The sequence below is a fragment of the Crocuta crocuta genome, unplaced genomic scaffold (assembly GCF_008692635.1).
Source record: "Crocuta crocuta isolate KB4526 unplaced genomic scaffold, BGI_CrCroc_1.0 scaffold1180, whole genome shotgun sequence".
Taxonomy (NCBI): Eukaryota; Metazoa; Chordata; class Mammalia; order Carnivora; family Hyaenidae; genus Crocuta; species Crocuta crocuta.
Genome location: NW_027530020.1, coordinates 54,387 through 67,844, shown reverse-complemented (window position 1 = coordinate 67,844; position 13,458 = coordinate 54,387). Strand labels below are relative to the sequence as shown.

At 44.6% G+C, this 13,458-nt stretch overlaps 1 protein-coding gene across 1 annotated transcript in view; it reads right to left on the bottom strand.

The window, feature by feature from the left end:
- Positions 1-13,458, bottom strand: part of STYK1 (serine/threonine/tyrosine kinase 1) — a 37,988-nt gene that overhangs the window by 12,060 nt on the left and 12,470 nt on the right. Inside the window, exons 2-5 of the mRNA XM_077764715.1 lie at positions 4,525-4,669; positions 3,733-3,867; positions 1,073-1,339; positions 429-610 (exon numbers count right to left, since the gene is read on the bottom strand). Of these exons, the coding sequence (XP_077620841.1) occupies positions 429-610; positions 1,073-1,339; positions 3,733-3,867; positions 4,525-4,570 (630 nt within the window). The 5' untranslated portion in view covers positions 4,571-4,669. The remainder of the gene's footprint in view (positions 1-428; positions 611-1,072; positions 1,340-3,732; positions 3,868-4,524; positions 4,670-13,458) is intronic.

Genomic DNA, 13,458 nt, shown 5'->3' with positions numbered 1-13,458 from the left:
ACAGATTCAGAAAATTCAGGCTCAGAGAGGAGATCTGCCCACCTGCTAGTAAGAGGTAAAGCCCAGAGTTCGTATGCTAATCTGCAGTGCCCAATATGGTAGCCATTAGCCACATGTGGCTATTTAAAAGTTGATTATTTAAAATTAAATAAAGTTAGCAATTCAGTTTCTCAGTCACATCAGCCACATTGCAAGCACTCCATAGCCCCATGTGATTGATGGCTACCATTTTGGACAGAGCAGATACAGAACATTTCTATCTTCATAAATAGTTCCATTGGATGGTGATACTCAATCATTCTGCTATGTTATTATAGCCTCTATATTAAAGCCTCTCTGCTTTGTCATTTGACAAGCCAATTGGCATGTGAACAGCTAACCAGCCAGCTCAAGGCTTTCCTTCCTAACACCTCTACCCTACTGCTTACCCGCCGGCAGGTCCAGAGAAAGCTGAGCAGGTCTCCTTGGGTCACATCCTCCAACACCATATAGAGCGGCAGTCCTTCCGTGCAGCAGCCTTCCAGCTGCACCAGGTTCTTGTGCTTCCCCAAGTACTGATAGAATTGGATGCGCCCCAAGAAATCCTGCACCTCATGGAGCCCAGCTGGTTCTGTGGAGGACAGGAGGGCCATGGGAAGTGAGCAATCAAAACATCACCAACAAAACGGGAGGTATGAGGGAGGAAACAACCTCAGATGGTAATTTTCAAAGCTCCAAAGGAGAGTAAGTGTAGACAAAGAGTAAATAGAAAGGGAACTAACGAGAAGATAATCCTCAATGTCACTGATTTTTTGTCAAAGCGAAGATAAAATCATAGGTTTTAGAACTGGATAGGCTTTCATCTGCCTAAATAGACAAGTGTTCACATTCAAATATGATCACTGCCCAGACCTTTTGATCAGTACTCTTGCTTATCCTATCCTTGTTACCCTTCTTATTCTGCCCACAGTGGTGATCCCAGCTATCTGTTGGTTACCGTCTTCATGTCTTCAAGCTTGTCAGCATTCACTGCTGGGGGCTCACAGTGGAAAAATGAACAAGGGGAAGAGAAGTCAACCACTTCTCCTTTTACCTTTCAAAGCCTTGATGACAACACTCTTTGGCTTAGCAGGGTCCCCAGTGTACATCTTGGTTCGATAGATGGCTCCATAACTCCCACTGTGGATCTGCTCCAGAACATCATAGAATCGCTCCCGGGGCACTTGCAGCTTAGCCAGAGCATGAGTCATAGTTTGTAGGAGGCTTTCTACCGATCTCTCTTTGAGTGGCACAAACACGCTTCCACCATGACTTGCTACCTCCAAGCTCAAGCCCCTAGATGGAGGCACAGCGACAACACCTAGAACAAAGAGATGATACCAACCATTGGTTCCCTACCCTAGGGACTCCAGGAGAACAGAGCACGGAACAAACTGGAAAGGAAGTTCCTTTAGCCATTGGGAAGGATCCGCCCGATGGGAGGATAACTTCCGCTGCTTCTCTGAGAACCAGCATGAATACCAACCTTTCTACAATATTTGTAATATTTCTAAGACAACTCAAGATGGACCTCTGGAAAGTGGTAATCACATTTCCTTTCTGCCTTTCTCAGGATTATAGTTCAGTATAAGTATAGTATGGAGACAATTAAGGAAGTTCCTCAGTAGGTGCTTTACCCCCAGATACTTAGAGGTAGTAGTAGCTACCAGTAGGGGCTATTGCTCAAGTTGATCAAATGACTTTTAAAGGTGGAGAGGAGAGTCTGGATAACTACTTAACTCCAAGCCATGGTGATTCTTCTTCCCTTAAGATGTTCCCAAAGTTAATTATTGCATATTTCTTATGGTCTCAGTAAAAAAAATCTTCTGGTATTTTCCCCTTTTCTTAGTCCACATTTCTCCATTGGAAAAGAGAAATTCATTCTTCTCATTAAATCTCCATTCATTCATTCCATCTGTTTGACAAATATCGCATCCTTCATGCCAGGCACTATTCTAGGTATCGGGACTAGTTAGTCCAGATTCTTATGATTACTCTCTCATGGTAGGAAAAAGGAAGCAGATAATAACAAACCAGGTGCTGAGTGTTATGGAAGGAAAAGAGCAGAATCAGAAACATCAGTGATGCTATTTTACATGTCAAGGTCAGGAAAGGGCTTTCTGATAAGATGACATTTGAGAAATGCCTGGAAGCAATTATGAGAGCAAACCATTCTGGTATCAGGACGGATATTATAGACAGAGGGATCAGGAAGAGCAAAGGCACTGGAGAAGAAGCATACTTGGCATACTTAAGGAAGAGAAATGAAGTTAGTACAGCTGGAACTATATGAGATAATTGGAGAATTATACGTGACAAAGCCCCGAGGTCATGGAAGGTTATTGAAAGAATTTTCTCTTTTTTTAATTCTAAAAAAAAATTCTTTTTTGTTTCAAGGAGAGAATGGTCAGGACTGACTTAGGCCTTAAAAGAATAATTCTGCTGTCCTGTGGAGAACAGTCCGTAAAGGGATAGAGGCAGAAGTGGAGAATCCAGTTAAGAGTGTATTACAAGGATTTATGAGAGGTGAGAGCTGCTTCAGTTTGTTCGGAAGGTAGAATTGACAAGATTGGCTAATGCATTGGAAATGGAATGTAAGAGAGAGAGGAGTCAAGGATATCTTCAAGATTTTAGACTGAACACATAGAAGACAAGGCTTGCCATTTGCTGGTAGAGAAGAGCATGGGGGGACCATTGTAAGGGAATTTCAGGACCTTTGTTCTGGGCATATTACACAGAAGATGTGTATTGGATCCAAACTACAAAATTGGTGGTTTAATCTAGGAATCTGGAGTTCAAGGGGGACTACAATCAGAATAGAGAAAGTGTTTGAATCCATAAGACTGAAAATGAGACCATTTAGGAAGTGACTATAGATTTAAAAGGAGAAACGAAGTGTTTCTAGAAGGAGAAGGTACAAAACTGTGTCAAATGCTTTTGACAGGTCAAGACGAGGACTCAATATAGCTGTCAGTGGTGACCTTGGAAATGGTTGTTGGGTCGAGTGGTGGGGATAAAAGCACTAGAGACTGTGACAAGTAGAAGTCATCAGAATGAGTTTAGACAACTTATTTGAGAAGTTTTTCTGTAAGTGAATTCAAAGAGAACGGGATAAAATGTAGAGAGGGATTGGGGATCAGTCACTATACAATTCCTGATCACTCTCAGGAATTTCTTTTCCTTCTTTTCACTCTTAGTTTCATGCGAGCTAATTCTCTTTCATTATATGCTCAGTGGTACTTCAGCACAAGACATCATCTCCTACTTAACAGTTCAAAGACTGTGATGAAGGCTACCCCTCTTTATCACATAGTCCGGGAGTCCAGAGCAGGCCTGGGATGTATTACAGACTAAAATGTCATCCTTCAAGGCTGGTAACAAAGCCTTGGGCTTTACCCAGTAATCGTCCTTCCCAATATGCAGACACTCCCATGGCCAAATATTTGATAGTACAATAGGGAAATTAGAGAGAAACAGGTCCCATGAGGCCTCCCTTGCCTACTGTAGTTTCAACTACCAAGCACCTATTGAGTTTCTTCTCATGAGTTCTTAGAGAAGAGCTCACCTCCCTTCAACTCCACAAGAGGGGCCCCATACCTCCTCTCGCATAGCAAGGACCTCACCTTCTAGACTTGGGCTCACTGACACTTGGGTCTTACTTTCTGTAATCTCCATCTTCCCCAAGCCTCTCCCCATTGCCACTTTGAGTTTTACCTCGGAGTCCAAGAGACTGTTGTTGGGCTCTTTGTCCTCTGATAAAAAGCCACAGGATGACTGCAAGAAGGACGAGGAAGCCACCAACCAGAATGGTTGGGATGATGATGATCTCATACTGCTGCTCACGGATAACTGGGGAGGTAATCAAGTAGGGCGAGAAGAGATTGAAAAAGAACCCCAATGTGATAGTTCACACAACTTCCCCTACCCACCAGTCCTCAGCTCCTCATACACGAAATGGCCAGCTCTTCCTTCTTCCCCTCTACTTGCGTACAAAGGAACCACTACCGGGAAGCAGCTCTCCAATCAGAAACCCCAGTGTCCCTGCTTCTCAGCCTATCAAGCACGCTCTGTGTCTCGACTCCCGGTGTTCCTGCTGAGCTGAAGGAGGCAACATCTGGATCTCTTGGCACTTGCCCCTCTTCGAAGACAATGACCCGGGGGCCTGGGTGGCTTTGTCAGTTAAGTGTCCAAATCTTGACTTCGGCCCAGGTCATGATCTCACCGTTCCTGAGATTGAGCCCTGCATCAGGCTCTGTGCCGACAGTGCAGAGCCTGCTTGGGATTCTCTCCCTCTCTCTCTGCCCCTCCCCAGCTCTCTTTCTCTCTCTCAATCAAAATAAATAAATAAGCATTAAATAAAAGACAATGAGCTCTAGTGCCTTTCCTTTATCAACACCATCTTCATTTCTACTAGAAATTGTCTCATCCTCCTTCTGGAATCTATGCAGACCTTCATCACTGTCATCCTAGAATCAGAAGATAGGCATCCGTGGTGTCTGTCCTTACCACACAGCTTGTCACTGAGACTGCATTCCAGCAGCGTTCGTGCCATGACCTTCTCATCTCAGCCACACAGCTGTCCACCGCTATGCTTGACCCTCAGAGAATGCACGGGGCACCACTGAGAAGAATTCCCAAGGACTGAGTTGTTCTGAAAAAAATTAAGTGGAGCAGAGAGAGTTTTAAGACACCTCTACACATCATGAGGTATTAAGTACATGACTACCTGGAACTTTCTGAATCATCCATGCATCTTATCCATCTCCCTGACACTCAAGTGTGAAGAACGTTGTTTTTTCCCGGCATTTTTCTCTTTTCTATTATACAGGAAGTATAGCCCAGATCTGGCCTTATCCTTTCATGCCAATATTTCTCAAATTATTTCAAAGGCTTTGCTCCTACTCAAGACCACTGCTCCAATGCTCGAGTCCATAGTACCTGTCTGAGCAATTATGGTCCATGGGTAATATGGGAATGATCTACCTCCCCTATGATCCCAAGCAGGTTCGGGTGCCCTGGTGGCTCAGTCAGTTAAACGTCCAACTCTTGATTTTGGCTCAGGTCATGATCTCTCTGTTTGTGACATGGAGCCCACCGTCAGGCCCTGTGCTGACAGTGCAAAACCTGCTTGGGGGTCTCTCCTCTCTCTCTCTCCCCCTCACCCCACTCTCTCTCTCTTTCTCTCTCAAAATAAATAAATAACATTTTTAAAAAATCCTAAGCAGGTTTAATTTTTTTTGTGTGTTACAATTATATTTTAACTGGACCTTCCCGTGCCCATTATATATAGACAGACACAGGCATTTATTCTTACAAGTATATAAATTAAAGGGATTGTTGCGAGCAAGCCATCTTCTTTCTCTCTCTTAAACTGTATATTTATGTAAATATAAATGATGATCTCATATATATTTATATATAATATGTATTCACTCATATATAGTTACATATATAGTTCAAAAATAATAAATTAAATTTATTTACCATGAATAGCTTTCTCCCACCCCATTATTCTTCACTTATCCCGTTCCCAATTCCCTTCCAAGTAACTGTAGTTCTTTCTTTCTTGCTCACTGGGCCAGAGATGCTTTATGAACATCACTTTTAATTCTCTATGATCAGCATATATTTAAAATTACACCTCCAAGGGCATCTTAGTGGCTTAGTTGGTTAAGTTTCTGACTTCGGCTCAGGTCATGATCTCACAGTCTGTGGGTTCAAGTCCCGCTTTGGGCTCTGTGCTGACAGCTCAGAGCCTGGAGCCTGCTTCAGATTCTGTGTCTCCCTCTCTCTCTGCCCCTCCCTTGCTCGTGCTCCGTCTCTCAAAAATAAATAAACATTAAAAACTTTAATAAAAAAATAAAAATAAAAATAAAATAAAATCACACCTCCAAAAACTTGGTTCTTTCTTTCTGAAGAGAATCGGTGGTTGGTTACCACTCTCTCATATACATCTACACATTTGATTTTGCCTTTGGTTAACAAGGGTCTCCCCTGGTTCTAATCAATTCTGACTGACCTGGAAAAAAAAAATGGTGTGTTTTTTTCACCCTCTAGGTGATCCTAAGTATATGAAATAGTTTTGTAGTGATCTGATAACAAGGTAAAATGTTACAAATCAGAACTGTGGCTTATAGGATATTATCCCATATGGTACATATGTGCTATTCACCATATTAGCTTGTCCTCTATTACATTACATGTTGTGTTTTATTGTTGATCCTAAAAACCACAATGTGACTTATGGAGGCAGAGTCTCTTAGTGCCTGAAACACGTACAAAGAGACCTTCCAGTTCCAGCCATACCCTCTTTTCACTATCCTTGTATGAGGAGATGCGAGTTAAACCATTTTCTTTACAACCCAGAAGAAAGACAGGTGTGTGGTTTGTTGATAGAAGCCCGAGTAAACAGAGGAGTAGCCAGGAAAAAAATAGCACAGAGGAGAGGCACCTTCTTATCTGTGGGCTTATACATAACAGAGGATCTATGAAGTCAATGATTTATAAGATAACAAAATCCATCGTATCTAGTTTATGAGCCAAAAGGCAAGGTGAAAGGGGGTGGAGAAAGTTTCCACAATTCCACAAGCCCACATGGAAGGAAAAGCCCTGAGATATGGCAAGAATCAGAGAGCCCTGGGGCACCTGAGTGGCTGAGTCGGTTAAGGGCCCGACTTCAGCTCAGGTCATGATCTCACAGTTCATGGGTTCGAGCCCCACTCAGAGCCCGGAGCCTGCTTCTGATTCTGTGTCTCCCTGTTTCCCTGCCCCACCCCCACTCGTGCTCTCTCTCTCTCTCCCTCTCAAATAAATAAACATTAAAAAAAAATTTTTTTTTTTTTAATCAGAGAGCCTCGAGAGGGTGGAGAAGGAGAAGATCTTAAATAATAAAACGTTGGCCCAGTCAGGTGAATTCAAAAGCTGTTTGAAAATTTCTCACTGCCGTTCTCATTCTTGTTTTCTTTTCCTCTTACTTCCCTTTCAGCGCATTATCAGATGTAATCGTGTTCATCCAGGGAGCAGCCAGTCTAACGAGTTTGGCTCTCTGGGGAAGGTTCTGTGAGCATAATCTCTCTTAACCACAGGACCAGTATGAAAAAGTCAGTCAGCAGCCAGCCACAACTTGCGAGCTCCGCCCAGAAACCAAACCACACACCCACTAATACAGACTGAAGGAAGAAAGGTAAAGGCCTGTGTGCACATGTATCCTCACTTAGAACTGCTCAAGGTGGGCCAGACTCAACTATAGATGCATGGTCAAACATACCCACGCGCAGGGACTCAAATCCATGCCTATACCCAGGCACCTACATATCATACTTATTACAGGGCACAGTGTGGTCATTTGGATACAATATGGCCTCCTATTGCATTTCCTGAAGAAGGGTCATTTGTGTATAGTTTCATCTGCACATGGATACTTTAAAGAAGCTAGGTTTGGGGCGCCTGGGTGGCTAGTCAGTTAAGCATCCGTCAGACTTAGGCTCATGTCATGATCTCATGGTCTGTGAGTTCGAGCCCCACCTCAGGCTCAGAGCCTGGAACCTGCTTCAGATTCTGTGTCTCCCTCTCTCTCTGCCCCTCCCGTACTCGTGCTCTGACTCTCTCTCTCAAAAAAAAATTAAAATTAAAAAAAAATATTTTAGAAATATAAAGAAGCCAGGTTCATTAACAACTAGAAGACCAATGTAATCAGATGCTGGAGCAAGGAAACGGCCCATGTGTAGGGTTGTGGGGAGGCCCACTCAGCAGATTGTTTCCCAGTTGTTTGCACGGTAAGCTCTTTCCAATTACTCTAGTTTGGCTAGAGACATAATGGAATACACCACACGAGTCTAGAATTTTTAAGGTATACGCACCAAGCATACCTACCCACATAGGCGTGGAAGCCTACACAAGAAACCTGCCCACTTGGAGACTTCCAAAGCATTTCTATCAGAAGATGCATATATTCGCCTGTAGCAATAATATTCCTCTCTACATCACTCTTTTCTCTGCAGTTAATAGTCAATTACCCGATGACCCTGCCTGCCCAGGGTGCCAACCTGAGAAAACACACTCCTTGATGCCCACACCTTCTAGGATGACTCTTCCTGTTGGTTAGATTGTAACCTATCTATTGGAAGAATGTTCCTGACTAACACTTCTGTGCAATATGACCAATACTCTATCCCCTTCTATGACATCGAGACTGTTTTCTCATCATGTTAAGAAAAAAATATGCAGAGGTGCCTGGCCGGCTCAGTCACTAGAGTGTGAGACTCTTGATCTCGGGGCTGTGAGTTCGAGCCCCATGTGGGTGTAGAGATTACTAAAAAATAAAAGCTTCAAGGGGGGCCTGGGTGGGTCAGTCAGTTAAGCATCCAGCTTTTGATTTCAGCACAGGTCACGAGCTCACAGTTCATGAGATTCTCTCTCTGCCTGTCCCTCTGTCTCTCCCCTGCTCACTCACACTCTCTCTCTCTCAAAATAAATTTTTAAAAAATCATCACAAAGAAAAAACTTGTATTGGCTATTGTTTCTCCTCTTACCTAGACTGTAAACTCTTTTTTTAATTATAGTTTATTGTCAAGTTGGTTTCCATATAACACCCAGTGCTCATCCCAACAAGTGCCCTTCTTACACATACAAAACATTACCCCACAGTTCTCTCCTGTGTACTATGTATTCCTAGATTTTACTGGATTCAAGCCATTGGAATCAAGGGCCTAAGAAAGTTGTGAAATTGTTTATTCTGATAATTCTATTAGATGATTAGAAAATATGTACATAGCCTGCCTATAGTTTACACATGCCCATATCTACAATGCCAAATCCCCTCAGGCAGGCCTTTATTTAAAACAACACTATTGCTTCACTTGTGGTTATCATTCTTTATTTTCTCTCTTCTCAGTTGCTTCCTTCTGTTGGCATGTTAGAAAGTGTAGCTCCCTTCTTGAATTGAGAACCCAGAGGAGGAAATAGCACAATGAAGAAAGAGAATACAATAGGAAGAAGATGAGTGTGAGATGGGGAGCAAAGTGAAGCTCAGATCTTTGCAAGATTATAGTCTGGAGCCTAGAGGAGTGAATGATTATAACTGAAATGAGGCTATTTAACATAAACTCTCCAACACCTTACTCATAAGCACGAGGCAAGCCTAACGCCACGTCACATCTCTGTCTGTTTCACTACACACAAAGACAGTTCTATTTCCAAGAATAACGCGACCCCTACGAGCGCCCCTTGGGTCCAGTGAGCACAACAGTCTTTGAGATATAATCAGCAATTTACTCAGGGGTGTCCAGAAGAAACTCATCTTACTAAAATATATCTACAAATAGAACTTTAAAAATCAGATCCATTCTCCTGTACTCCACCTGCCTAAGCATTATGAGAAATCCTTTGACTGATCTCCCTATGACCTCTGGTCCCCTTCCCGTAAGATACGGTTAAATGTTACACCAGCCTCCACCCTCGACCTTACCACCTGTGGATCAACACGAGTGGGCCTGCCAGCTGTGTTTGCTCTATGAAGACAAGTGACCCACCCACCCAGATGGATGCCACGCTGGGTACGGGAGTTATTAATAGCTATGGGCTGTGGGGCAGAGGACTCAAAGACTTTGGGTGAGGAGGGTAAAACATATGGAGGTAACAGCCCCCAGGCTGAGGCAGTCTTGCCTTCTAGCTCACTCACCTTCTCTTCCCCTCCCCCTTCATCCTCGCCCCTGAGATGTCTAGCAAAACAAACAAAACAGAACAAAACAAAATGCCATTTAGTGGAACGCACACATTAAATTGGAAATGAGATTGAAAAAATTGCTCAGATCTAGCTACAGGATTCCAAAACTGCTTAATCTTTAACATTCTGAAAGGCAGGCTGTCCTCATTTTCAGCTCCAGTAAACGTATGTTGAGCAACCATTATGTGTCAGGTATTACGCTGGGCACTTTCACACAACAGGGAACCTGAGGTTCCAAAAGATTAAATGTGGGTGGCATCTGGGTGGCTGAGTTGATTAAGCATCCCACTTCGCTCAGAGCATGATCCCACAGTTCACACCTTTGGGTCTCACGTCTGACTCTGTGCTGACAGCTCAAAGCCTGGAGCCTGTTTCAGATTCTCTCTCTCTCTCTCTCTCTCTCTCTCCCCTTTCCCTGCTCATACTCCGTCTCCATCTCTCTCAAAAATGAATAAACACCAAAACATTAAAAAAGATTCAATTCTAAGCCCAGGCTAAAAAAACCAACCAACCAACCAACCAACCAACCAACCAAAAAAATCACAAGTAAATGCCACAGCAAGATGTCATGCCCGAGTCTTTCTTTTAATTACAAACCCAATATTCTTTAAACTACTTTATTGCACATCTGTGCTTGTCACTCACGTGGAGCGTCAAGAAGGAATTATGTCCGAGTCCAAAAGAATCATAGAAACCATAACGCTGAAACCAAACTTCACCAACAAATAACAACAGAACTTGGAAAGGGCAGGCGAGGAGCATCTGCCTGGAAGCGAGTGCTCCAAAGTCTTACGGGGCCACAGACAATGACTGCATGTGTGTCTTCAAAATGCATCCAGAAAATAAAGGTAGAATCTGAAACGATCCCCAGTACTCACCAGATTATGGACTCTTGGATCATTTTCTTTGTTCATTTTCCTGGATTTGATCTCAATCCTAATTCTATCTTCTGGTTTCTGAGGGAAAGGATCTATCCAGTTTCCAGGACTGTTGATCTCTCACTGTGAGCACAAGGCTCAAGAAGAGGCTAGAACCCCCAGGAGACAGGGCACCGGCCTAAAGCCTGGGAGGCCCATGCAGTGCCCAAGGCTCCACCTGTGTCTCGAATCACACTCGTCAGGGGACAAAGGGAAAGGAGCACTGAAGACGTGAGCCTCTTTCCATCCAGAGAATCTGACGAGTGTGGATGACTTGCCCGGCGCTGGGTGTTATCTCCTAGGGTGGGGGAGGCAGAGAGAAAGGGAGGTTGCCCAGAAGGCATCCCTGGCTCTCCTGTTCTTCTCAGATACTGAAGGATTGTGACTGCTCTGATCCTCCCCCTTCCCCACCTTCCTAGCGACCCAGAGCTTGAAACGCACTTTGAAACCATGAGAAAAGAGGCTCCCACGGTGCCTGGGAATCCTGACCGTATTTAAACAAAGGTCTCCGAACAATGAGACTGAGTGCTATCGGCTTTTCTTCCTTCTTATTTTTGTAATGTTTTATTTATTTTTGAGAAAGCACAAGCAGGGGAGGGACGGAGAGAAGGGGACAGGGCGTCCGAAATGGGCTCTGAGCTGCTGTGGGCCTATGTGAGATCATGGGCTGACAGACGCTCGCCTGACTGAGCCCCCCGGGCACTCTGGTCTTCCCTCTTATTTTAACCTGTCTGCAGGAATCCTAAAACACGTGAACTGCACAGTAGAGATGAAGAAGCCTCATCTGTATCCTGGCACCTCCCCAAAACTTTGCTTTGTAGAGGAGCCCTGTGATTGCAAGGCAGACACGGCCCCCAACGTGTAGGTAAGGACTGCAGTAACACCGTGCACCCCAGCAGGTTTTCAATAGGACCACAGAGATTAATTTGATTCCCATGGAGGGGTTATACAGATCCAAGACATTTTATTTTTATTGTGATCATCCTTCTATTTTTCACGTTCTCGATTCCAGAATTCTCCATCTACCCACATGCAAACCTCAAAGCCTCAAAATAATGTATCTCAAATTAGACATTGTCCTGCTGATTTTTTCATCTTCCCGAGATTACAAATCAACAATTTCCCCAGCCCAGAATAAGGGTTCTCTCTACTTTTAAATTTATTTTTTAGTGTTTATTCATTTTTGAGAGACAGATGGAGAGTGGGGGAGGAGCAGAGAGAGAGAGAAGGAGACACAGAATTCGAAGCAGGCTCCAGGCTCTGAGCTGACAACAGAGAGCCTGATGTGGGGCTCGAACTCATGAACTGTGAGATCATGACCTGAGCCAAAGCCGGATGCATAACGGACTGAGCCACCCAGGCGCCTCAAGAACTCACCCTTTTTAAAATGTATAATCGACTTGAGTTGAAGTCAGTCCTTTAACTGACTGAGCCACCCAAGAGCCCAAATAAGGGTTCTCAGTAAGGGAAAAAGCCAAGGACACACAGCTACCACCCTCCTCTAAACGCAGCATCACCTTGGATCCATCTGCGACTCCTTTCTCTTACCCGATGGACACGCTAGAAGAGACGCCTCCTTGGGGTTTGTCTCAAACGCTTTCTGCTACAGTTGTCGGTCACATTGCATCTCCAAGGAGCAGTCCCCCTCTTTGCTATTCATTCCTCTGGACTTTTCATTCAGGGGCAGAGGGGGAATTAAGGAACTTTAAAAGTCTGAGCAGTTTCTCCTGTAAGTGAGGAGCTCTACCCTTTTCTACCGCTCTTCCAGCCTGTTCCAGCACACTGCCCTCGGGCGGACAGGAGAGCCACCCTGAAAAGGACAGAAGGAAGGCATTCTGGGAAAGACTGCGGGAACCCACATACACGCACACCCACACACGCACGTGCACACACTCTCTCATACTCTCATTCCTGAGTCCCAGACCCAGGCAGGCAGAGAGACAACGGACAGGGGATTTCACAAGCAGGAAATCAGCTCAACTGCCATTGACCTCAGGGCTGTGTCATACAGGGTGTGTCCCTGTACAGATTCTATACATAGAAGGTAATCCCAGGTACACAAGGACAAACGTGTGGCAAGGTGAAAAAGACGCCCCTGGGAACCTCACTCTGCACCGCAGGGAGCGAACAGCAGAGTCCCTCCTTAAGAGAGGGTCGGTGTGCCTCAGAGCCGAGCGGTCCGGAAGCTGGGAAAGATGACATAGCACGGGCTGGTGCTATGGTATAACAGGATCAGAGCTTTGAGGTTCTAGGCTGGTTTGAGAGGGGATTCAGCAAGCATCCAGAGGCACAACACCTGACCTTGCCATGCCTTCCCTTCCCAGCTTAGGGAGCAGGACAGCTGTTTCTCTCCCAAGGGCAATGAAGAACGACAGACAGCAGCAAGAAATGAGTCACACCGGAAAAGGGGGCAGCGCAATGAGCAAGTCCCCTCTACCAGTTATGTGGCCTTGCCTCTCAAATTCTGAAGGCCCTTCAGACCTGCCTCTTTCTACCCAGGTCATGGCAGCCCCAGAAACTCACAAACTTCATTCCTATCCGCACTCTGCCTGTGATTTCCCATGGGGTGGTGGTAAGAGAAGATTTGGAGTCAGACTTGTATTTGGATCTCCCGTCCAACATTCCTCATGACTGTGTATGTCATTCTAGCTTTCTGAGCCTCTGTTTTTCCACCTGTAAGTGGAAACAAGAATATCTCTCTCCCAAGGCTGTTGAAAGCTCTAGGGATAATTTATGTAAAATACCCACCATCGTGTCAGACCCATTACTGACATCAATATGCAGTGGTCTTTCCCTTCC